General features: G+C 38.9%; 1 protein-coding gene across 3 annotated transcripts in view; it reads left to right on the top strand.

Moving 5' to 3' along the window:
* The window catches only part of neto1l (neuropilin (NRP) and tolloid (TLL)-like 1, like), a 115,989-nt gene that overhangs the window by 61,819 nt on the left and 27,245 nt on the right, over nucleotides 1–26,925 (top strand). For all 3 annotated transcript variants that reach the window (XM_053487981.1, XM_053487983.1, XM_053487982.1), the window contains exons 5-6: nucleotides 20,486–20,527; nucleotides 20,642–20,769. In XM_053487981.1, the coding sequence (XP_053343956.1) occupies nucleotides 20,486–20,527; nucleotides 20,642–20,769 (170 nt within the window). The remainder of the gene's footprint in view (nucleotides 1–20,485; nucleotides 20,528–20,641; nucleotides 20,770–26,925) is intronic.

Raw genomic sequence — 26,925 nt, 5'->3', positions numbered from 1 at the left:
CTGTGTAGACTTGCATTATGTAGAACTGTCTGTCTTTGCTGCTGTAACTGAGATTGTCCAAGCGCTCAAGCTTTTGAAGCATCCTCATTTACTTAGAAAAAGGGGAGAGCAGAAACACATCTTTCTCTTCCTCTTGAAGTTAGACTGACCCTTTCAGCATACAGGCCAATCTTACTGTAATGCACACACACGCACACACGTCAGCTTGAATTGGTGAAGACTGGAATTACTGTGCAGCTTAAATCTGGATCTGGATTTTTTTTTTTTTTATCTGGTAGCAGACACTAATGCAATTGTCAAATAATATTACTCATCCACCACCAATTAGTTTATATAGGATCAGGAAAGTTTTTAGGTAGAAGCTGGCACTAAATCCTTCGAGTGTGAAGTAAAAATAAAGAATAAAGTACTTCGGCAAACAACTGGCACGATGAAAAGATAAACAGACTCTGAGTGCTTTAGCCTTTTTCCACCAAAATGAACCAGGTGCTAGTTGCATGTCTGGTGCTTGTGTCGGTTCAGAGGAGGTTTGATAGCAAAGCTCCTAAGAACTGGTTTTGGTTTTTTATGGGCCAGAGTGTCACTGTGTATGTCCGTATACGGCTCTACTTTCCCAGCAATGCTAGTGGCAATGCTAGCAGCAAAAAATAAATGAATAAATAAATAAATAGAAACGCTAGCAGCAAGCACCAATGGCAAACTGTTTGCAAAGCCATGATAAAGTTCGCCATGGCTTTGTGAGCAGGTATCCAGGCTTTATCATCACAAAAAATATGCCGGTCACAAACATTTAGTTGGTCATAATAATCCACAAACCCTTATTTAAGCGGTTCTTTGCAATAGCCCAGCAAAGTGTTGCTGTCTAGATGGAACAATTTTTTTTTGGTCTGAAAACAAAGAACTGGTTTGAAATTGAGCGCAGCAGCTCCAAGCTAGCTCTGGAACTGCCTCAGTGGAAAAACTGTAAAGTTGAGCTTGGCTAGCTACTTTAATTTTCTTACTTTGTCTACCTGATAAGCTAGAGCTGGGGTGGATGAGTTTATTAAAATGTTAGTTTTAAATAAATATTTATTTTTATTTATTAAGCAGGTTTTAGATGAAAACAGTGGCTAGCTAAGTAATCTTTTAATGCTAGCTACTGTAGAGTATCCATGCTAGTGATGTTTAGCATATTAAAGCTTATTTTTCCCTGACAGAAAGATATAAATTTTTCATGAACAATGCAATAAAATCTTTTTAGTGTTTGACTCATTCCTTGAGCCCTACAAAGAAATAAAGACCAGAGGGCTAACAACATGCCTAATATATCTCCCACAGGAGTTGTTTTTCCCACTTGATTGCACATGATTTCAGTGCTAAATTGGTTGATCAAACTAATGAATTACTTCCATAAATCAGTGCCAGATCCAGCTGGATTGGGATTACAAACCCTCCCTTCTGTCTGGTACTGTTATGCGCTAACCCTTTATCACATCTTCATGTTTCACACAGGTACACACACACACACACACACACGCATACACACACTGCTGTGGGGGAAAAACATATAGCTGCATTGAAAAACATTTGCAATTACATCTAATTTCTGTTTTCACTAGATTATCTTCAGATTAATTCTAGATTTGAGTGCTTATAGAGTATGCTGTTATTTTAGGTGCATATTACCCATAATACCACATACAGTATATTAATTTTAACACTGAATTATGGCAAATATGCTTTTACAAATGTACTATTTAAATGATTTTTAAATCAAGGGAAAACTTACATTTCTGGTTTGGTCTGATGTGTTCAAGTCAAAGTGGGACATGTGATGAAATGTCTTGTCAGTGAAGATGTAAAACATTTCCAATTGACATTTCCAGAAGACATTAAGCACACTATGATGAGATTCTTAGGCGCAGTAAAACACTGAATGGTGAAAACAGGCTTCATATCAGTAAATGACGATCCTGATCGAGGTGACTGGGAGGTCACTGCAGTTGTTCTTGTGAATATTCAGCAAGTAAAATGCCTGATCCTTGAAAACTAATAGATAACTTGTTGACAACTTGCAGAAGACACATGTCTGCCTTTGAGAACTGTACACACAATCATTCTTGCTCTACTTGCACATTATAGGAACTTAACTAGGAGTTATTGTCACATCCCCCGCACAGTCCTGACCTCGCTCCAAGCTATTTCTACTTGTTTGGGACATTAAAGGAGTTCCTGGGAGGTCCATGTTTCAGAGTTTTGTTCTGTTATTCTGCACAATCCAAAGTCACAGGTTGACTTGAACTCCCCTTTAAGTGAAAGAATTGCTAGACATCTGACCTTGGGTAATATTTGCTCTGAGAAATGGACAAATGTATGCTACTGTAGCATTGGCAACCCCTACATCTCATTTAGACAAGTCATATACAGGTGCTTAAATTTAAGAGCAGCTTCATCCTCCTCCTGCATGCCAAGGATCAATAATACTCAAGATTATGTTCATTACACCACTACTGCAAAGTAGTGAAAAGGGATTGACACTCTATGGGGATATTACTAAGGTAATTAAAATAAATTGGAGATTGCTTTTGCCCCCGTTCATAGCATGAAGAGTCTCGGAATCAGATAGCACAGCCTATTTTCTGATTCATTGCATTACTTACGACCAAGACAGCTGGTTGATGAATATTAAGTCATTTTCTGAACGTTTTTCCGGAGGTGTGTGAATACACAAACATAGTTAACATAGTGTTAACATAGTGTCAGAGAACCCATGCTTTCAACTGGTTATGTCAAATTTGTCAAAGTAAGTGTTGTACAGTGTATTTGAATGTGTATCTGCCAACCGATTTATTAAGAACATCCAGTATATGGTACTGTGCCTTGAGACAGATCAAAAGCTTTAGTTAATGGTGACCCCAACGTCAAAACTGGAGTAAAATCTAACATGAATTTGACTGTAGCATGTTGCTTAGAACGAGATTGGCTGGTTTGAGTAGTTCAGAAACTGATGATCACCCAGGATTTTCACAAAAAATAGTCCCACGGTTTACACAAAATGGTGTCAAATACAACAAGATCTACAGGATAAAATGCTTTGTTCATGAAAGAGCTCAGTTAAGAATGCTCAAATAACTATGCTCTACAGGCATGGTGAACAGAAATTCTTCTTGGAATGTACAACATTGTTATTAAAATGGGATACGACCAGCAGACGAGTGTAATTTCTAAATATTTGCATCCTTGTGGCTATTTAGTTTCTTCAAAGGATGTAACTATTTTAAAGCTGAATACCAACATCATAATTTGCTCAGTTAAAATTTACATGATCACTGTAGTGGTATTTTATTTTATTTTTTTCCTGAGCACAACATCTGTTGTATAAAAATTGTTCTGCACTATACTTTTCAGGTAAGAAGAAGATTTAACCACATTAAGTTGTTCAAAAGTTCTCAGTGTTTACAAAAGTAGTCTTTGCAAGAATTAAAGATTAATGTTGTTGTTTTTTTAGTATCATTCAGGACCGTATTTTAGCATTACCACGATTATTTTATTGATGACAATAAATGGCAACATTACTGCCATTTAACATCCCACATTTAATCAATGTGAAAACATGAAGTTTGAAATGATGGTACACTGAAGTGTAAAAGTATTATAATTATGTATTCTGAGAGCAACTGGCATTACGAAGATAGCATGTGCAGTGCTGCGAGACTATATGCCTCATGAAAGCTGGGAAATATTCATGCATATAAAGCTGATGAATTGCTTATGTGATTAAAAAGGCATTTATATTCAAAGGCTGATTTCTTTGTAACAAAAAGTCAATCTTCCTTTACTGGCTGTCTGTTTACCCCAAAGCTGTTTCACCTAATAATAAAATTATAGCAATTAATTTTTATGTCAGAGCAAAATGGGGGTGTAAAAATCAGAGCCTAATTATAGATAGATATTGAAAAGATATTAGATTGGGGTTCTCATCCACATGCATTAATGTTTTTTTTTTTTGGCATTTAAAAAAAAATATGAAATAGTATGGTTAAAAAAAAGTTGAAAACAATACATAAACTGAATAATCATAAATATCACAAGAAAACGTTTGGCTGTGCTACGTTCTTTTTTTATTCATTTCTTAGAACAGTTCTTGCAACAACAGTATTGTAAAGTGCATTTGCAAAAATCACTAAGCACAATGATGAAACTGGCTCTCATGATGACCATCCAAGGAAATAATAGCCAAGAATTTATATATATATATATATATATATATATATATATATATTTTTTTTTTTTTTTACATAATGAGCATCTATTGGTTATGTAAATATGTGATTTGGAGTGTAGTCCATGCTGTATTGGAGTGAAAATGTTGTGTGTGATAAGTGAATGTATGATAACAGAGAATGGAATTCAATTGAATTAAACAGACACATAAAATTCACATCAGATCAGAGATTCATGTCATAGGCCATTTCCATTAGTGCCAAATAGGTCAGAGGTCAGAACCGAAAATGTGTTCATAAAACAAAAGAGCAGAGTTGTTGACTAAATATGGAGTTGTCTTGACAGATATATTAAGAAGCATGTACAGTTGCTAAATGAGAAAAACCCCATGGGAAATATCGGCCTATGGTAAATGATGCCAAATGCCACATTATAAATCAGTGGAGTAGCCAAGCTTGCTTGACCTGAAGGTCACCATTCCATTGACTTCCTGCCATTTTGATTATTGCTTAGAGTAAAATACAGAAGGTCTTCTGAAAGAGTCGATATTCCTGGAAGGTTACAATACACCTATTTGCACCAACTGAGCATTGTTGGCGGTGAGAAGAGAGGAGGGATGATGTAATGAATCAAGGATGGGGCAAAGTCCTGTTCCACCATTTCGTTTGCATGTGCACTGTTGACTCAGCTACCGTTCATGTTGACATATTATAATTTCAGGTTAGACAGAAGTGTTGGCTCTATTTTAACTGACAATCATTTCTGATCATGCAGGGTAAAGGGTGCAGATGTTAATGGAAACCATGAGACAACTCTGAAGAGGGAAATCTAGGCATAAATCTCAATCAGATACTGTAACACCTCTCCACCTAATCAACCTTTCTTTTCTTTATGAAAAAAAAAAAACAAAAAACCAGGTCACAGCCTCAAAGCGATGCAGTAACACCCCAAGCTGATAGTCGCCTGTAGTTTTGGGCCAGCCCTTATCAGCACCCAGACGGCTGATTGAGCATTTTGAATCAGAGATGGAGGAGAGTGTACTGATTGACTGGTCAGCTGGGCAAATCAGTACGCATTTTCCAAGTTCTGCTTACACTCTTTAGAGTATGATTTAACAATAAAAACAATGTGTTCACATTATGGGTGTTTAAATGTATTTTATATTTATTAAATGTCAATAAGCCCTTTATCCTGGTTAGAGTTACAGTGGGTCCCTGTAGTAAAGGTTATTCCTGGAACACTAGATGGTAGGTGCAGTGTACATGTGCACATGTGCACATGTTTTGGGAGATAAACAGAGAATACGTAAGAGAAAACCCACATGCAAAACCCCCCAAAAATACTAACTCAAGCTTAGGATTGAGCCCTAAGAAACAATATTGATTTTACATGAAAATGTCACTTTTTTCGTATCACAAACCACTATTTTGCTTAACTAGGCGTTATACCATGACATAACATACTATAACATACCATAGCATTATAGAAACATACACAGTATAAGTACTAATACATGTGTGCTGATCTATTATTTGAAAATGCATTTAGTCAAACAGATATTTGGATATTTTTGAAAAATTTGGCATTTTATGATACTGAGAATTCTTTCCTTTTGTACTTATTTATTTAGTTAGTTTCTATACCTATTATCATGTGTAGTCATGGGAGGCATGGAGCACAGGGCACAATGTATGGGACACTGCCCAGGCTACTTGTGAGTGGGCAAGCAAGAATGATAAAGATTGATTGAGATTCTTTTGCATGTTACCAATAGTACCTCACCACAAATCTCTGTTAACCCTATAATATGCATTTCAAAGGCCAGATTCACAGCTACTCTTACTTCTAGCAAGAAAAAAAAAACAATTATGGGGAACATTATAGGCTATTTGGAAGCACCAATCAGTTTATAAGGTGTGTCTTTTGGACTATAATGAGACACTGAAGTAAGCGAGGAAGCCCATAACTCATTGGAAGAACATGAAAATTCAGTGCACACCGGCCAAATTTGAACCTCCAACCCTGTGACAGACATGCAAGAAAACAGTGCTGAGACACCATGCCCCTGCTATGTCTTCATTTTTTCCTTTAATATCAAGTATAGCAGCTACCATACTGCCTCTACCTGGTTTTGGAACATGTCAGCCATCACATTTTCTTCTGCATTCAAAAGGCATTTATAGTCACCCTGAAGCCTGGGTATAACCTATTGCTGGAAGACATGAGACTGAGGTGTATGTTGATTCTTTTGTATGGTGTAGATGGAGGAAAATGGATGCTTGACATGTTTGATCAGTTCACAATAAGATTTAAACATACCTTATGGGTTTAAATAGGACAGCTTTAGCGATGCCAAAAATTATATACCAAAAATTATATACAGTACAATGTAAAATGTTTGCCTAGATTGCATTGTTAACATTGATTGTTCATCATTATTTGTTCTTATCATTTCAATAAACCAGTAGATAACATGACAAAAAGTATTGTAAATCTTAACATAACTTTTACTACATTACATTTGCCTCTCTTTTTTATTTGTGGGTAACTGTCAATTGGAATGTACTGTATATATCTTACTTCATAGAGGGTGGGTAAAGTCAGTTATTGCTTTACCCACGAGGTCATGTTTATAAAATGTAGACTTTTAGTCAATGCAACATAATCTTTAAATCAGTGTTGATACTTGGTATGAACACAATAGTATTTTCATTCCGGCTGAACCAACCATATTCACTTTCTATAGTGCTCTTCTAAAATTTATTTATATTTTTCACAATAAAGAAACCTTTTGATGGACAGCAGGGCTAGTAGGACAGTTTGACTAATTACGATTCTATACAATCTCGTAAATATTAGCAGTTTTAGTTAAACAGGATTTACAAAGTGACAATATCATGCTTGCAGACTTTAGGTTTTACTTTGTTGTGCTTTAATATAGTACCAGTTAGAAGTTAGGACACATTTTTTACATATATTTTTCTACATTTTAGAACAATATTGGAGATTTCAAAACTATAAGATAAAAATTTGTTAAATAAGTACCAAAAACAGTCAGTTGTTATTTTAAGACATGAAGGTCAGCTGTTCTGGCATAGTTCTTGCAAGAACAGTATTGACAAGTGCATTTGCAAAACCCATAAAGCACATGATGAAATTGGCTCTGATAAAGACCATCCCAGGAAAGCAAGACCAAAACTGACCTCTGCTGCATGTTTTACAATGTAGAAAGAAATAAAAATCAAGAATGACCATAAAATAGAATTTTTGACTGGTACTATATATAAAACATGTGGACTACAAGAGTATATGGTATGCCTTTATAGGAAAACAATTCATGAAATTACAGCTTTATCTTTTCTCTATATTAAAGTTTAATAGACAAAACATAAGTAGTAATAGGTAATGGTAATTGGAAAGCACTGTGTCCTGAAATACTTCCTTGCACTGAAAAATATAAAGGAACTTTCTTTCAAAGCACTCATACTGAAGGCTACTTCCAAAGATGCTAAATAAATATAAAAAAATATTGAAAAACTTTACCATATCAACAATTTGCTGTGTTCTTATGGATCATCATCAGCTGTTCCTATGTTTTATTATCTATCAGTAAGAAACTAGGATTTTCTTTCTTTCCCTATTATCACAGTCTCTTTATATCAGTAGCAACTGAAAATCTAAGTTCATATTTAAGAGAGATGGAGTGCAAGTGTGAGGTCTGGTTGTGAATGTCAATGCCCCAGTCCTCGTCCCATTTTCACTCTCCTTTCCCCCTTTGATCACACATTTCATCTTTACACACGCCATGAACTTCATTTGATATGGCAAATTTCCCTACTCTCTGTCTTTCTCACTTTTCTAGCTTTGTAATGTAATGTTTTTCATTATTTCCTTATTCCTAGTGCAGAGTTGGTTAGGGCTGTGCCAGGTCATGTCCCATTCTACATTTTTAGTTTAGTTGTGAGCAGAGTAATGTAAAGTGTTCATGCTGTGAGTTTTTTTAAACAGGTTTATGTTTCTAAATTGACAGATGTCCTGTACTAAATTTTAGTGTTTTCTGCATTAACACACCTGATTTAATATATCGTCTCGGGTTACTAAGCTGTAACCCTGTTCCCTAAAAAAGTGGGAACAAGATGCTGCGTGAAAACGCTATAGGCATATCTTTTTGTGTTGCTAGTTGTGAAGCATGTGTGTATCAAACACGCCAAATTTTTGGCTTATATAACCTTGGTCAGGTGACGTTATCTGATGAAGTGCACCTGCAGATTATAAATGGGAGTGAACCGGAAACATTCCTCACATAAATTTTGTCTAAAAGGACGTCCAGTCACGCAAGCAGTGCGAAATTGGAGCGCAGCATCTCGTTCCCGCTTTTTCAGGGAACAGGGTTACAGCAAAGTAACCTGAGACATTCTCTTTTAAAAGCTACACTTGATGCTGCGTGAAAATGCTATGCAATGGAGAATACCAACGCCGCCGCACTGCAAGTGTCTGGACCCCCAAGGTTGTGTTGCGTGTGCGCACAATAGCCAAGGAGGTCTCAGACCTAGCTCTGGGAGGCTGACTCAAGGACCTGTGAGTCTGGAGTAGCATGAACATTCAAACTATAACATCTAACAAATGTGTGCGGAGAGGACCATCCTGCCGCATCACACACTTGCTGCAAGGGGACTCCTCTTGCCAGCGCAATAGATGCCCCCCATATGAAAAGCTGCTCTGATAAATCTGATTTAAATCTGTAAATCTGAAGAGCACGTACTGGACAGAGTAAGTGAAGTAAAACAGGGAACTAAATGGTGCTTTTCCACAAAAACGAAATAGCGGCTACGTACGTTCTGAGAGTACTATTGCATAAGCCCCAGGACAACTTTTCTTGCAGAAACTCCAGCACTTAGACAATTCGGCAGTGGACTGGGTCTACATGTTTTGCCATGCACCAACTTTTAAATACACTCCATTTGAGGAAATAAGTTCTTCTAGTGGAGGGAGTCCTAGCACTTAAAATAGTTTTAATAACACTGGCTGGAAGACCAGCATCTCTTAATTGAGATGCCAGACATGAAGGTTCCAGAGCTCGGGATCGGAGATGAAATGTTGTCCCCTGTGCCTGAGACAGATTATCCCTCCTCACTGGAATCGCCCACGGCAAGCCGTCGAGGAGAGATAATAGATCCGAAACCCACACTTAGGTCGGCCAACGGGGCGCTATCAGTAAGAGGTGCAAACCCTGTTGACGGACCCTCGCCAGGACTCGCGGGAGCAGAGCTATCGGGGGAAACGCATAAGGGCGAGCTGGAGGAGTCAGAGAGTAGTAAAGGGGACATTTTGCTGTTTCTTGTGAGGCAAAGAGATCCACCTCTGCTACATGAAATGTCTCTCAGATTTGACTGACTACTTCAGGGTGGGGTTTCCGTTCCTTGTGTGTCACAGCCTGTCTGGACAGCAAATCTGCTCCTACATTCCTATGCCCTGGAATGGGGACAGGAACTTGTCCTGTGCCCAAAGCAGAACCTGGTGCGCTAGCTTGTTCAAGTGGCACGAGCGCAGTCCGCCCTGGCGATTTATATACGAGACTACCATAGTGTTGTCCACCCGCACTAATACATGGTAGCCTCTCAGCTGCTGGAGGAAGTGTTTTAAGGCCAAAAACAGAGCCATCATTTTGAGGCAATTGATTGAGGCCACGCAAGAAGATGACCTCACCAGCTTTCTTGGGCTGGCTGGCCATCCAAGGCCGCACCCCAGCCTGTGGGGAAAGCGTCCGTCGTTAGCATCTTGCGAAGACAAGACGGACCTAGAGTGGGACCCAGAGTCAGAAACCGAGGTCAGAACCACATAGAAAGGGTACGAAGCCCCTGGCGTGTAATCCTTATTTGCCTCTGGGGATTGGCCCTCAAATAAAATCCCCACAACTGAAATGCTCTCATGTGCAGAAGGCCCAAAGGTATCACCGTGGACGCAGCTGCCATGAGACCAAAAGATCTCTAAAAGTGATGAACAGTCACTTTCTGGTCTAGCTTGATTTCCTTTAGGTTGTTGAGAATAGATTCGACACGAGCAGAAGACAGCTGTGCCTCTCAGTGTTGTCCCTGACCCTTGGGTGCCGGAGATCATGTCACCAGTTTTATTGTGTATAAATAGTGATGAGTGGTGTTCAGACTATCTGGTGATGGTGTTCATGTTATGGCTGATAACTTTTTTCTTTGCTGCTGCCACATGATTGGTTGAAATCACTCCCCCTATCATTTGCATAGAATAGTGCAAAAAAAAATTGCTTGATGTTTAGGTTTACTATAAAAAATATGAATGTGTACACACTATAGATGTGTTAAACAGCTTCAAACATGGCATAGTTTGTTTGAACCCACCCATTTTCAGGTGAACAAAAATATTGGAACATATGACTAACATCTTTTCCGAGCCAAATCATGCAGTGTTTAAATAATTAATAGCTGTAAATGTATACTCGGTTTAAATAAACTTAATTATACAAATATACTTGGTTTAAGCCTATGTTTTGCCTGTAAAGACTGTGTTTGGTGGTAAAAAGAATAAACCAAGATGAATAGCAGAGAAATGTGGAAAAAGCGAAACCATTCTAAAGCTGAGAAAATAAGTACAATTGGTCAGAACTATGAAATAAGCTTTGGGTATAGCCAATCCAACAATTGGAGATATAAAAAGAAAAAAAGACAGAAATCACTTATGTTCTTACAACCAAATAATAAACAGGTTAGCTGAAGACAATGAAAAAATTAATAAAAACAGTAGTTTTACCAGGGTCCAGATCCGATTTCCGGCCAGACTCGATTCCCGTCTCTGTGTGCATGGAGTTTGCATGTTCTCCCCGTGCCTGGTGGGATTCCTCCAGGTACTGCGGTTTCGTTCCCAAATCGCCCGTAGTGTGTGAATGAGTGTGTAAGTGTGTGTGTGTGCCCTGCAATGGATTGGCACCCTGTCTAGGGTGTATCCTGCCTCGTGCCCTAAGCCTCCTGGGATAGGCTTCAGGTCCCTGCGACCCTGAATACAGGATAACGCGGTATAGATGATGAGTGAATGAGTAAGTGAGTGAGTGAGTATTCCCTCATAGTATACTCAAATCCTATTTGTGTGTGTGTGTGTGTGTGTGTGTGTGTGTGTGTGTGTGTGTGCGCGCACAGCACAATCCTGTCACCTTTAAACACTTAAAACCTGCATTAATACCTTTTGTATTGCCTTATAATGCCTGTGTCAGGCAGCAGGGATAGATGAATGGACGTAATTAATTGTGAAAAGTACAAGCAAAAATTAATTAAACGAAAACAGGTGGAGGAGGCTCAGGACAACCAAGCGAAATGTCCCTCTGTCGATAAGGGCCTTAAAACGACAAATACTGTACATAAAAAGCAACGCACAAAACAGCAAGGTGGAGCGACAGCCTTGGCATAGCTAAGGCGTGATGCCAGGAGTGTGGAAAATGTGCAATATATCAAAATTCCAGCTGGCACATGCACATAAACATACAGAGATGCAAAATGGTTGTAGTTTTAATTATTTTTATTTTTTTTTATAAACACAAAAAAATTCATAGTGGAAAAAAAGATTTCATCATTATACAGCCCATGAACTTGGCAAATTTCTTTCTTCTCTGTCTCTTACACTTCTAGCTTTGTAATGTAATGTTTTCATTACTTCATTATTTTCAATTGAGAGTTCATTAAGGCTGTGAGTTGTGAGCAGACGAATGTAAAGTGTTCATGCTGTGGGTTTTGGAAAGGGGTTCATGCTCTAAATTTACAGTTGTGTACCTTAAATTGTCCTTTATTTTATATTTTAGTGTTATCTGCACTAACAAACCTGATAAACACACTTCAGGGATGTAAAATGGTCCTGTGATGCGCTTGGGCTTATGGGTAATGTAATTTTGCACCATTCGGTACCATCATGACAGCCTGCCCTCAACCTAGAGTATATACAGTGTATAGATGCTCATTGGTGGTTATCTATTTTTATTTTATTATAATTTAAAGGCATCAGAGAGCAAGTGCTGCTGTTTTTCAGCACGGCTATGATGCGGTTGTAGGCGCACGACGTTTCTCTTTATATTTTTACTTTAGAATATCAGCTACTGTAAGTTAACTTCCGGTTTTGGGGTTAAATTTCAAATAGCGTTTAATGAAAAGCTAGTGCATTAGAATGTACAAGCACTTTGTAGCACTTTGTTCCACACACCATGCAGCACCCTTAATCGGGTTAGAGAGGAATTTGGGGTTCGGCCTTGTTTTAAAAGATAGTTATCTTTGTATATTGACTTAGGCATAAATTAAATGACACAAAGGTAATTCTAAACGACTTAGAAGCAACTATTAAGTAGACAAAGCGTTGTTTAAGATGACAACTTTATCAGATGTGTTTGAATGTGGGTTTTGGCAGGTAGCTCTGTCCTCAGTACTGTGGACCAACTTACCCAGGCTGTGACCATCAGTTGTGACACAAGGTGATATGTAAAAAAAAAATTCAACGTCTCAATGCTCTTACCGTCTTTAATCATCACCCTCTTATCCAATCAGATTAGTCAGTCAGAACTAATTGTTGTATAAGCGCACATATATAACTGTAATAAACACTAGTTAGTTGAATTAAAGAATGTTATAATGTGTTGTATAATATAGTATTTTTATTATAAATAGTCATAATCTAAAAAGAAAAACATATTTTCATCTTAATTCAAGGGGTGTTCAAATCAAACTGGAAATTAAGATGTAACTACTTAAAATAGTCAAAAATTGACAGGTAGCTTGTCACTAATTTGTAGAAGAGACACATCTGTCTCTGGGAACTGTGCAAACAATCATTCACGAACACAAGCACAGACACTTGAAGCCATTTCTACGTTTGAAAGAATAAAGAAGTGTCTGGGAGGGTAATGTAGCCATAGCTACAGCTAACTAAGATCTTTCTTCTTTGATGGTATCCAACCACTAGTGAAATGCTGGGATAAGTGCATTAGTGTAGCAGGGGATTACATAAAAAAATAAAAGCTTGTTTTTATCCTCATTTTCTCAACCACCATCTAAATCTTTTAATCCTGTATAGAGGGTTTCTGCTGGAGCCTATCCCAGGAGACTTAGGACACAAGGCGGGGTACACCCTGGACAGGGTGCCAATCCGTCGCAGGGCACACATACAGTACACACACCAAGCATGAAGAGAACATGCAAACTCCATGCACACAGACCCAACACAGGAATCAAACCAGGATCCTGGAAGTGCCACTTGACAGTGCTATCCACTAAGCAACCATACCGCCACCCTCATAACTGTGTTCTGTTATTCGGCACAATCGAAAGTCCTGGTTTCACTTGAACTAATTAATATAAAATATATAAAATTAAAATGCATTTGAAAGTACTTTGCAACTGTATGTACAGATAAATACCCACAAACATTGGTTTCTAATACATAACATTATCTTAGAAATGCATTTACAATGCATGTTTTTTTTTTTTTTTTTTTACTAGTTTACTTGTCTTTAAAGGATCAACAGACATTGAACAATATAAAGTTGGTAAACGTCCTTCTATAATATTCTGTAAGATGTCAATGTTGTCAATTCTTGGCCTTCATTAATGACTTTCATTGCTGATGAGCTGAAAACATGGTGGTGTGAAAAGCTGTAGCAGTTGCCTAGTGACAGACCTCTACTGACCCCTAATGATAGACGCATTTCCTACATCGGGCAACAAACGTCATTCATTCAAAATCTTTAGCAAAAGTGACTATAAATAACTTTGTTAGGTAAAGAAATTTATTGTATTCAATCATTAAAAAAACATTAAAATGTGGAACTTTTTCTTGAAGGCAAGGGCAAGGTGATATGTAATTACAGAACTCAATATCTATAATTGTGGTATTCCCTAACATTTAGGTAGTTATTGTGGTATTCTAAAAAAAACAGAAAGTATTTGCTCAGTATTTGACTCTGCATGTGTATGCCTTGTTCTGTCATGTTGCCTGAGTCTGTCCACTGTTCTGTGTTGGGTCACTGACTATTTTGTGTACACCTGCCTGCTTCTTTGCTTTGCTACTGTAATTATTGTGCTTTCCTACTGTAAGCCTTATGATTATACAACATATTGTGGCATTTTACCGCTGAAAAGGATGTTGGAGAGACGGGTGAGCTTTAATTGCTACCCAAAGCAATAGCTTGGAGTACTTTATTTTACACAGCACTGTATAGCAGGAGCAGCACATTTACACGAGACCCACACACACTTCAGCCCAAGCATGAACTGGAGCACATGCAACAGGTCACACACACTTAACACACACAACATGACCGAAGCCACTAACCCAAACACCCTTCCCCAACAGGGTGAACACATTGACAACCCCCCTGCAAAGCATGACGGTCGTCAGCCGCCGCCCTGCCCACGCCACACTGCCCCCACCCGAGCTGTGACCGTCCCCGGTCACTATGACTATCTCAGTCTTGAAGGCGTGAAGGCAGGTGTGAACGCCGGGGTCCTTTTGTGGGGGAGGAAGGAGTGCAGAGTTCGATGTTTCGCCGGTGTGCGGCTGGTAGGGAGCAAGACGGTCTCGTTGGAGCACAACCACTTGCGCCTGCCCCGCCAACCGCACCCGGTAGACGACAACGGAGAGCTGAGCAATTACCGTACAGGGGCCCACCCAGTGGAACATACTGTAAGCTTGGGTGGGAGCCCCTTCTTCCTTTCGAAGGAATACACCCATACCTGCTCTCCAGTAGCAAAGTCTCGCCCCCGGTAGAAACGAGCGTGCAAACGCCGCAGTGTTTTATTCACCCTGAAGTGTCTCGAATGTCCATGCACCAAACCCAGTACACATGTCTGCAAAGGCCTTGGTACCAGCAGCTGAAAGCATTCGCCTGCGCCGCGCCGCCATTCCCAGCGGCGGTAGAGTAACCCTTCGTGCAACGCGAGGTGAGTAAACTGGGAGCGAAGAGCTTTTACCTCTCGCCCTAGATGAGTGACTGCGGTGTAATCCGGTCTCAGGCCCGCTTTAACCCAACCTAGTACCTTATGCAGGACCAGATCCTTCTCCTGCTCGGCAATGAGTTGATCATGGTCTAGCTGTGGCACAGGCGAAACGACTACTCTAGGCGATGCAGTAACTCGGCTGCACGTCAGCTTGGATGGCTAATCACCGCTGGAGAGCACGGAGGACTGCACGTGAAGAATCATCGGATTCGAGGGTTCTACGTCGCAACCGCACACACGCTTTTCAACTCGCTCGCAGTACTGACCACGTGCTTTGCTGCTTGGCCATCGGGATAAAGCGCCGGCGTTAGCGTGTAGTTTTCCCGCTCAATCTGCTACCGGATGTTTACTACCGGAAGTTCTGTCCCCCGGGTGTGTGGCTAACATGTCTGAATGTGGTTTGGGTATGTGCAACCTGGCTAACCCGAAGTTACTACGCAGAGTTCCATCATTTAAATCTAGCACCACATCCTATCTTTTTAAAATGTCCAACCGCAAAATGCAATCCTCCTCGATATTCCCCACCAAGAATTCATGTGAATGAAGCTAGCTCTACCTGTGGAAAGATGCGCAGGGTTAGACGGCGCCGTTGTAGGAGGGAAGGCGCAGCTGCAGCTCGCCTCGCCGGCTGACGGCGCACAGAGCTGTAGCTTGCTCCGACGCTGGGACTCTCGATGAGTCTGTTCCAGGATCCGCTTCCGTCCCGAGATCCAGTACCGGAATCTTCATTTTCCGCTCCACTTTGGTCGCCCTTATTTGCTCACGCTAGCCCAGTCGGGAAGATGCTCTTTCTCCTTCCTTAGTTGCTGTGCTACTCGGCGGCCTGTTTGGATCTTTCGTAGGTCCTTGATAGTGTGCTCGAACTCGGTAATGTCCATCCCACTTCTGACACCAATGCAGCGTTTACCGCCGGAAAGGATGTTGGAGAGACGAGTCAGCTTAAATTGCTGCCCAATGCAATGGCTGGAAGTACTTTATTTTACATAGCACTGTATAGCATGAGCAGCACATTCTCTCTCGCTTGCACGCACGCACGCACGCACGCACGCACACGCATATTCTGAATGATATTCTGACTGAAGCCACTAACCCAAACACCCTTCCCCAACAGGGTGAACACATTGACAACCCCCCCCCCCGCAAAGCATGACGGTCGTCAGCCGCTGCCCCGCCCATGCCGCAATATTCATTTGTTGTGTGTCTCTATATTAAACCCGCCTATGCATTTTTATGATGTTTATTATGGTAGGTGTTCAAGTCAAACTGGGACCTTCTCGTAAACCCGGTTGACATTTATAGAAGGCCTCAAGCACAGTATGGTGATTAGACTCTTAGCAGCAGTAAAACATTTGAATAATGCAAATATGTCTGTGAATTAGGATCCCGGTCAAGGTGGCTCGAAGCCCAATGCTGTCGATCTTATTAACATTCAGGAAGTGAACGTCTGATTATTGAAAATTGACTGATATCCCTGCTAACTTTCTGTAAGAACAGTATACACAGTCGTTCATGAACACCATTTACGCATTACAGGAACTCGTCTGTGATGGATCGGCACCCTGTCCAGGGTGTACCCCGCCTTGTGCCTTAAGCCTCCTGGGATAGGCTCCAGGTCCCCGTGACCATGAATACAGGATAAAGCGGTATAGATGATGAATGAGTGAGGAACTCGTCTGGGAGTTATTGCCACATCCCCTGCAGGCCGTCCGGGATAAATGCATTAGTGTAGCAGGGATTAAATTAAAAAAATAAAGCTAATACTAAACAACACAAGAATCAAATAGAATTTACACAACTCCACAAAACTTAAAAGTACAATATTATCCAGACAGTATGTCGTTTAATATAGCTTTATTGCTTACATCACATTAAAGGTGCAATGATATGATTTTGAATTGCAATGGAGTCATTTCACTTTGTGATAGATTTGGTTCATTTCTTTGTCTTAAGCTTCTGTTTATTTGTCTTGGCTGGAAATAAGCTCTGCCATGGAGACCTGGTCAGTTCTGCCTTTCAGCATTTCCTTGAAAAGGGCAAACAGCACTATAAAAAAAAAAAAAAACGTCACTATAAAATAACAATATAATACTGGCAACAGAGATGATTATGTTTCTGTTATTTTAAAGTGACTCTACTGTAATATATATTTTAACACTATATTACTGTATATTAAATTATGGTATATTACAATAGAATAATGTTGGGTTTTACAGTAATTGTACAGTATATGCCAGCATTTTACAGTTTATTTACAAAGGTAATATAAAACAGCTAGTGTTCCATTTAGTTCATTTGTCATACTGTAGATGAGCGGTGAGACAGGACATACCTGCAGACATTACTAAACACAATCTCAAACTCCAGGAATCACCAGAAAACCAATAAGGAAAAATAAATGTCAAAATAGAAATCCCACAAGAGCTGAAAAGTGGTACATGGAAGCACCCTGGAAACAACACCTATAAATAAAATCTAAACAAAAGAAAGAAAAGAAAAGAAGAAAAGATAAAAAAACAAGACAATGCACTTTAGGTACAAACTGATTTAATTTTATTGAGTTAATTAAGTGCATAATTATTTGACTTTGTAAGACAAATAATATTAGAGACATCGGTATTAGAAAATGCATAGCTTTATCATATTGGATAAAACTGTCAATTCCAGCTTTACTAAAATCACAGGCTTCACTTAACTTGTGTGCATAACCTCAAATGCTGAATTAAAATAGCATAAACAACAGTGTAATTGTACAATACATGGCAATATCACACTAAAACCACAACAGGATATTGTTGTTTAAATAAGGTTACCTACAGTATGTGATGAACTGATTAGTGATGTTAAGGAAGATGATTTTTTTTTACAGTGGTACCTCAACATATGAGTTTAATCCATTCTTAAGACGAGATGTTGTATTGGCAAAGGCATTTTCCCTTAAGAATAATGTAAATGCATATAATCCATCCCAGCCAAAAAAAAAAAAAAAAAAAAAAAAACGGAAAATGCAGAAATTTTCTTGCATGCCGAGGTAAATTACTGCAAAATTTAAGTTCCTCAGCCAACAATTTGCAAGGTTTGTATGCCAAGGTACCACTGTAACTTAATGTGATAGACTGACATTACAACAGCAGGATATGCAATAAAATATCTAAATAACAAACACATTCAGGTCTATAATAACAGAAGTAAATTAGGATCAGAATTGCAACACTGGGGCGCAGCTGAACCCTAAGATATAGAGAGTTTCACCACATTTCTTTCTTTTTTTATTACAACCATTTTGTGAAAATCACGGAATAAAAAATAATCTAAAGAATAGGATTTTAAAAAAGAGAGACAGAGGGAAGAATAGAGGGAAACAATATTGTTATTTTTACAAACCAAGAAAGTCAATTTAAATTCAGTGATCATAGGAATGGTGGTCATAAGCACAAGGGTGCAGCCCGAGTACTGAAGATATCACAGCTATGCTGAAATCCAGCAAAACAGCACTACAAGCGCTACACTAACACCATTTATTATTAAAGGATTTTGATTTGTTTGTTTATTTAACCAGTTATTTTGCTCAACACATGTCAATGGCTGGGGTGGAATAGATTTAAATTCTTACCAGTACTACAGTATGTACTAAAAAGTGAGGAGAATAAACCATGGTAGACGATTCCAAACATTGCGTTTCTTTTTATATTTTCACTTATTCTGCTTTTAAAAAAAAAACAATATACCTGGATTAAATCCCAAATAGTGTAGAATGTACAGCTGGTGCATACATGTATGTAGGGAGTTAGAATTACTCATTCCACACACCAAGTAGTGCCATGGTCATGGGTTAGAGTGGGTTTTCAGATTCAGTTTCTCATTCAGGTGTGTTAATAGCTAGTTAGCTTTGTAGCTCCCATTAACCATGACCAAAACATCATGGATAGTTTAGAAACAATTAGAAATGATTTAGTTTGTTTAAGATGGCTTGGTATTAGATGAGTTTTTTTGCCCTCCCCTGAGGACCATACAGACCTACACCACCGCTTTAAAGTTTAAGATAACTTTCTAACTCCATGTTCGTTTCTGATTGGTATTTATTTTTACACTGTAAAGCAATGCTGATGGCATCCAAAATACAGTATGCAATAATTTCCATTTACCAGTTAATGTTGAGATGTAGCTGCAAATTATGATCTGTAAAGCCTTCATAATGGCTCTAATACAAGGTGTTGTTAATTGGTGATTTTTAAAGCTGGTTACTCTAAATTAATGTCTCCTCTGCAGCCTTCCTGGGATTGTCTTCATGAAAGCCAGTTTCAACATGGTACTTGATGGGTTTTGCAAATACACTTAACAATACTGTTCTTGCAAGAACTATACTAGAATGGATGACTTCCATGTCTTAAAATAACAACTGACTATTGTCATTGTTGCTACATAATTATGTAATTCCAAATAACACCGAACACATGTGTTATTTCATAGTTTGGAAATCCTCAATATTGTTGTTGAATGTAGAAAATAAATTACTAAAAAAACAAAGAAATTTGCAAGTGATTCCCAACTTTCGAGCCGTAGTGTACTTTTTTTTTGTAGTGTCCAATTCCTCCCCGTCACTAGGGGGCTCCCCACATTAAGCTACTATGACCACTCAGTCGAGGGGGGCTGAATACAATTATGTGTTTCCTCCGAACCACATGACACCAGCCAACCACATCTTTTTGAACTGCTTGCTCACGCACTGTTGGGGGCGGCGTAACACACTCGGAGGACAGCGCTATCCACTTCTTTCGCTTGCATGAGCTCACAGACGCCCCGATTGGCTTTAAAGCCATAATTAATGTGGGAGCACTAAGTACCTCTCATCCCTTCCCTCTGAGGGGGCTCAACAAATCAACTTTCTTTAGACCTCGGCTGTGAGAGGTTACAGCATCACCCGGGACTTGAACTTACAACCTCCAGATGATAGGACGAGCACTTTACCACTGCACCACTCAGAGGCCTAATCGGTTGCTTTTTAGGCTTCGAGAATTAAAAGCATTCTTGTGATTCAGATTAAAGACTATGGAATAGTAATACTACATGGCAAATGGGAAGTTATTTAAAGCAAGTCAACAAACGCTGACTTCTTCACTATAGCAATGTTTCGCATGGCTGCCAATTATTTTTTATTACTGGAAGAAGTCAAAATTTTCAGTTTAAATACAGTATGAACAACTGTGCACCATGAACTCAAGTACATTTTTAAGCACTCAATTGGACATACTAACTGATATGTATTGTGTTTTCTTATCTTTTAGATCCTGACTTTAAAGACATGGGAGTCCCTAAGCCTCTTCCTGGTATGAATCAATCTTTTTTTCTTACTGTAGCTCTCACTCACTACCTTGCAGCTCACATAGTCTGTTCTTTTTGTTTTTTTAAAAACAAAAGTCTCTCTTTTTTTCTTGCTGCAGTATGCGAGTTTGAAATGAGTGGACCCGAAGGCATCATCGAATCACAACAGATCATCAGAGACGGTAAAGCTTTACAGACGGAGGCTGTGGACTGCAAATGGTTCATCCGAGCTTCTCCTCGTTCTAAGGTTAGTGCTGTTTCTTTCTGGTAGCTATGAAACATCGCTTTAGCCAAGAATGGAATATAAACAATGGCTTTCTTATCCCAAATTTCATGCAAACTGCATTTGTACAGTACATGACGGCTTAGCGTGTTTCATGGTCAACCTGTATAATTTGTAAATAAAATGAATTTTAATGACAAATCAATTTACTATTCACTACTAACATTTTAATTTGATCTATTCCTTTTGAGCATTGTCTGATTTGAAAACACTCACATTTCTTATACACTTCGCGCCTTCACATCACATCATGAAGCCTCTTTGGTATGATTTAGTTGCTGATTGAGGAATTGACGGTATAAAAAAGGAAGACAGGAAATGATCTGCTTTAAAGCTTTCAAAGTCTTTCAGAAGTGAATGGCTGCAGTACTTTATATTGTACACAGATCTCTCATCCTGCTCTAAGCTCGCTGGAACATCAGCAAATTAGCACTGGAGAAACGTGAGCAGCATGGCAAACATGTGCACACACAGCAGCATGGCCCTAAAGGTTGCTTGCTCAACGACAGACGTCCACCGCTAATGTATTCCAGACCAGTGGTGAGGAAGAAGCGAGGTAATTAAAAAACTGTAGCTCAGTTGGCTAATTAGAGTGCAGTCAAGTAAACAAGGCCACGAAGTAAACATGAAGGTAGTGATTCTTAAGTCTAATATCGTATCTTGTAATAAATAATATAAATAAATAATGCCTTTCTAAATGTATTACTTTTCTTACAGTACGTTTGATACAAAGTGAAACTTTAGCAACTTTCCAGCAAAATTCAGGATACACATTTGACCAGTCTTTTTGGCAAATTAAATTACTCGATTTCCCAAACACTGATCCTACTTGTATATACAGTGCAAAAACTTTCAATAGAGTTAAGGCTCCAAAAGCTTAAGTTACTCTGCTTTATCCTTTCCACCACCAGGTTTGATGTGTGTTTGGGGCCATTGTCCAGTTTGAAAACACAGTTTTGTCAAATGTCTGGGTGATGAATTGTGCTTATACTGAAGAACACTGTGGTAGTCATCCATTTTCTTATTCAATTCACTTTCAGTACAATACAAACCCGAAGCATTATGCTACCACCACCATACTTAATGGTTAGTGCAGTGGTTTTGGAGTCACCTGTACTCCTCCTTAAATAAGTTCAGCCTTTATATGTCACATATACGTTACTGCACAGTGAATTTCTTTATTCTTCGCATATCCTAACTTCTTGTTAGTAGCGCAGGGTCAGCTATTATACAGCTATTAACTCTGGAGCAAACAGGTTTAAGAGCCTTGCTCAAGGGCCCAACAGCGGCACCCTGACACAGCTGAGGCTTGAGATGCTGACCTTCCAATCAGTAACTCAGAGCTTTAACACACTGAGCCACCACAACTCAACTAATTTCTCTATTTTTAACATTGTGGTCTGCTGCCCCAACCTTAAGGGGCCATTGCAATGTAAAATTCACTTGACTGTAGACAGCAACACAGCAGCTGTCAGTTCATGACAGACCTGTGCCTTTATGGTTCTTGAGTTGTTCCTGACTATCTAACCCAATTTTCTCTCAGCTGAGGGTGACAGTTTGGGTCTTCCTCCAGACCTTGGCAGAACTCCCAATAACAAGAACTTAGATAAGAAGAAAATTCTAGGGTATGATTGGGCTCTACTGTCAGTGAGGCAAACAGTCTGCCTTGACTGTTGACGAACAGCACCTCTGTTTACATTCAGTTGTTTAAACCAATCTTGGATTCTGTAATTATATAAATAGACATTCCTGATCTGTGTGAATCTACCATATCATTTTTCAGATCTGCAATGAGTTTCTTAGATTTTTCCATACCCTCAAACCAAAGAATGCTGTCAAACTAAATCTTTTATGTAGGCATATGGAAGCTACCAGTCGTGATCTCTCATAATCGCTGATATTCAAAATCTAAGTGGGTGCATGTTTACTGATCAGCCACAATACTGACACCACTGTGAGTTGAATTGAATGGCATTGATTATCAATTATATACCTGTAAACTGGTGACAGGATCATGGGCACTCAAGGCTCATCTATGCCTGTGGAGACAATAGGCCAGCCCATCTGGTCTGATCACACAAAAAAGTCAGTGTTGCACAAATTGTAAAAAAGTCAATGGTCATGATAGAAAATGTACGGTATCAGAACACTCAATGTATCACAGTTTGTTGTTTATAGGGCTTACCAGATTGTAGATCTTAAGATTGTTGATCTGGGGTCCGTTCTTTGTACGTCGCTAGCTTAGTTAGCTAGATTTGATACTCAGTTAGCTAGATTTGATCTTGGATTGTTTCGTTCTTCTATGCGCATCTCGCATTTGCTGTCATAGCAACATGCCCGAAAGCTTGAATCTGCTCGGGGGCAGGTTTATTTCATGTACAGTAAACAGGATTAAGACTGCGCCCCGGGCGGGTTATGATTAGTTGAAATGGCGAGGTCTGATTGGTTAAAGGGCACGACTGACACGGACTGACTCACGTGGGGAAAAAAAAGTATCTTGCATATATATTGCTAATAAATATTATATTAGAACATAAATTCATAGGTTTATTATCATTTAATATGATATTACTATTATAATAAACCCTAGGCACGAGACAGCCATCAAGACCAATAATACTAATTCTTGTATAATGTTTATTTTGTAACACATTTATTTTGTGGGGGTTTGTCATAAATATGCAAAGAAATATTCATATAGAATAAAAATAAATATTTTTTATAATAATAAATTGGACGAAAATAATTGTATTATAAAATAAACAGTATAAAAGTATACATGTTGTATTTAAAAAAAAATACATATATTTATATTTTTTTTATATACAAAATATTTATTTTTATATTGCTTATTTTATTTTATTGTCTCATGTAATTTGTAAACTATTAACATATGAATTTATGTTCTAATATAATATTTGATAGCTATTATGTAGGGAGGGCAATCCATGGCAGGCGGTATTTCAGCGCATAACACGTGTTACAAAAAAAAATTAAGCTTACTCTTTTGCCATTTCGTCAACCATTTAAAGGGCTTGTGATCAGTGTTTCTACTCTCGATGCATATTGCCTTTTAGAACCAACGCACGAATGCGCAATAATCCTAGACGAATCAATCCAGCTATACTAATCATCAACAACAGGTGTGCTCAAAGAACCAACTTAGCCAGATCTTAATTAGCACGATGATCTCACCTTAGATGTGTCAGTTCATCTCAGATGTGTCAAGCGACCTATGAAGAACGGACCCCGGGCCTCCACATTGGGATGTGTTGGACAAACAAGTCCGATAAATGGAGGCTCCACCGCGCAACCTACCGCACTCAAAAGATCTGCCACTATCATCCTAGTGCAGGACACCACAGCATACCCCAGAGGTCTTGTAGAGTCATGCTCCAAAGGGCCAAAGCTTCCCTGATAACACAGAGGGAAACCTACACAATACTGGGCATATGTTTTATGTTTTAATGTTATAGCAGTGTGGTGTATATGCTTGACCCTGTATATATAATTTAGATATTAGATATCTGTGTTGATATCAGACAACTTGATCCTTAATAGTACTTGATTATACTATTAAGGATAAACTTGCACAGATCATTCTTCAGTATAATAAGCAAAAAAAGTAATAAAATAGCAACAGTAGGTTATTTACTTATGTTTTTATAATGGCTTTTAAAATTTGTAATGATCTTTTTAGATCATGTCATTTGCAATTTTTTGTTTCCATACACATCAAATCAAGTGTGAAGACTAAGAGGGTCATGACAAAAGGGGGAAAAAAAAGGCAAAATGTGTTTGTTCTTTGACTTACTGGGTTGGTGCTTCTCTAATAATTTGTATAGATAATAGATAGATTGTGTAGATAAACATTTATCCTCAGCTCTAAAGTGTTTTCAAATAAAGTGTTATCGTTAGAGAATCAGTAGCTCTGGCTAGAGACTCGACTTACCAGCACACACAGCAGTGTGCATGGTTGACATTTTAACCACTCAATTCAGAGAGACATATTTTGAAGTAAATGCTTCATGTATCTCTTGCTTGACTTTACCAAGCCATTGTGTATGCTCACAGTTTTGCTGGTTTTGACTTTGGCTACAGTTTTTTTGCCTTTGGGCCCATATTGATTGTACCTTTGCTTGTTTTGTAACCCAGGTTTATTGAGCTCTGTCCATGCATGCTCTTTTATTAAAGCACTTACTGCATTTGTGTCTGCCTCGATACTCTTCAAATGAAAAATTGCTTCGCCTTTAACTTGGATCCTATGACAAAAATTTGGAGACAAACCCAAATTCATCCCATTATTTTTGAGCAAGCCCTCTCCATCAAAAAGGAATTATGATGTAGGAAATCACATATTTTTCTTAGTCAAACTAGCACTCAAAGATTGGTAGCATTGGTTAGCGGGAGTTAAATATCCATATATTTTCTTTAGTGATCATAATTTAAAATATCTAAAAAATATATTACTGGGACTGATATTATATGTTAGGTTACCCTTTTGTTCTGGCTTGCATGTCCCACCTTCCTGGCACTCCTAGGAAGCTTAGCAATGAGCACATTTTTTTCCAATCACGTTTTCTCAGAGCAGTTTCTTGGGATATGGACCAAGAGATTATATATTTACAGCCACAGTAAGCCCAAAAGCAAATAATTCATGCCTACAGCTTTACAAAGAAGAATTATAATATAGGCGAACACTGTGCACATTCCAGCCACAAAGGGAACTATAGGACATATCACCTGCTTAAATACACATACTGGTGACCTAATATGATGACACTCACCAGTTGGTTTCTATATGCACTGCCTGTTACAAAGCACCACAAACTGTTCCTTCTAATACTAATACATTTGCCAATATCCCCATAGCCATCAGTAGGGTTTAACAGTAAGCAGTCAACAAGGCTGAGGTACAAATAACTTCTCAGTGGGTTGCCTCAAAATAATAATCTCATAGGTTCTATGAAAGAGTCTACTGGAAAATAAAAATAAATCTTGTGCCCAAAGCCTTTTACTCACCAGCCTGGCATTGGTTAGACACCAGGATGGTAGGTGATGTTTTGCTTCTGGCCACAGTGAGTTGAGGCACCCTGCCCCTTCTGTACGCAAGATGGAGCTGACCATGGTGCTGAACACATGCTGTGTTTTCCTCTGCTTGGTTGAGCTTGCTAATGAGTTGGTAGATAGTAAGAGGCACTGGCACGAGGCCACACTGACAAACAAAAGTCAAACTAGAAAACTGTCTTCATGGTTATTATTTACCGGTTTTCAAAATGTACCAGGTTTTACTGCCTAGGTTACCCACAGCTGAACTTATCTCTATCCACATATTCTGTTGCTTCATTATCCCTGAATGCATTGTAATGGGGAAACTTAATTTACTTCAAGAGTTTATAAAAACAAAAAGTAATGGTCAGTGTAATTTCAGCCTATTATACATAAACCAACAAGCAGGTTAAAAGGGCCAATCAGAAGTTTGGTTAGTTCCTCTGGAAATACTGTGCTACCAAACAATTGGGCCAGTTTCTCAAATGGGCTGCGTATGGTTAAAACTCCCAGTGTCCTTCAGGAAGACGACTGATGATTATTTAAGTGGTCCAACAAATGTGGGAAAGCACTTATGAATGGCTAGAACAAGTAGCATGCTTCAACAACAAACAAGCAATCAGACATCAGGGAAAGCTACCTCAATAACAGGCAGGTAACAGGCCACTTAGAAGCTCCAGAAAGCTAAATTTGATTTAACTTTCCCCGCCCCTGTCAGTTAGCACCGTCTTTCCATCCTAATCCTGTAATACAGTACCTGGACCCTTTACCAACAACAATCCCCCCAACCCAATCAACCCCCCCCCCCCCCCCCCAATGACAATCTAGCATAACTCATTGCAGAAATCCTTAGCTCTTGTCATCCATAAGTAAATTATATTTCATTGAATGGCAGGGTCATAGCCTAGAGGAGTAATGCAGGTTTCCCAGCACAGGACATCCTTTATCCAAAGCTCTGGCATGAATTTGATTCTAATAATCCAGAACTGCCTGGTTCATGTCTCAGAGAAAGGTATAGATAGGAAACTGCTTCTAGAGTGAGCGTTGTTTTGGGAAGCATGTTTATTTAAC

This window comes from Clarias gariepinus, chromosome 26 (assembly GCF_024256425.1).
Source record: "Clarias gariepinus isolate MV-2021 ecotype Netherlands chromosome 26, CGAR_prim_01v2, whole genome shotgun sequence".
Classification (NCBI taxonomy): domain Eukaryota; kingdom Metazoa; phylum Chordata; class Actinopteri; order Siluriformes; family Clariidae; genus Clarias; species Clarias gariepinus.
The sequence above is the reverse complement of the archived record's forward strand: the minus strand, read 5'-3'. Positions and strand labels throughout refer to the sequence as shown.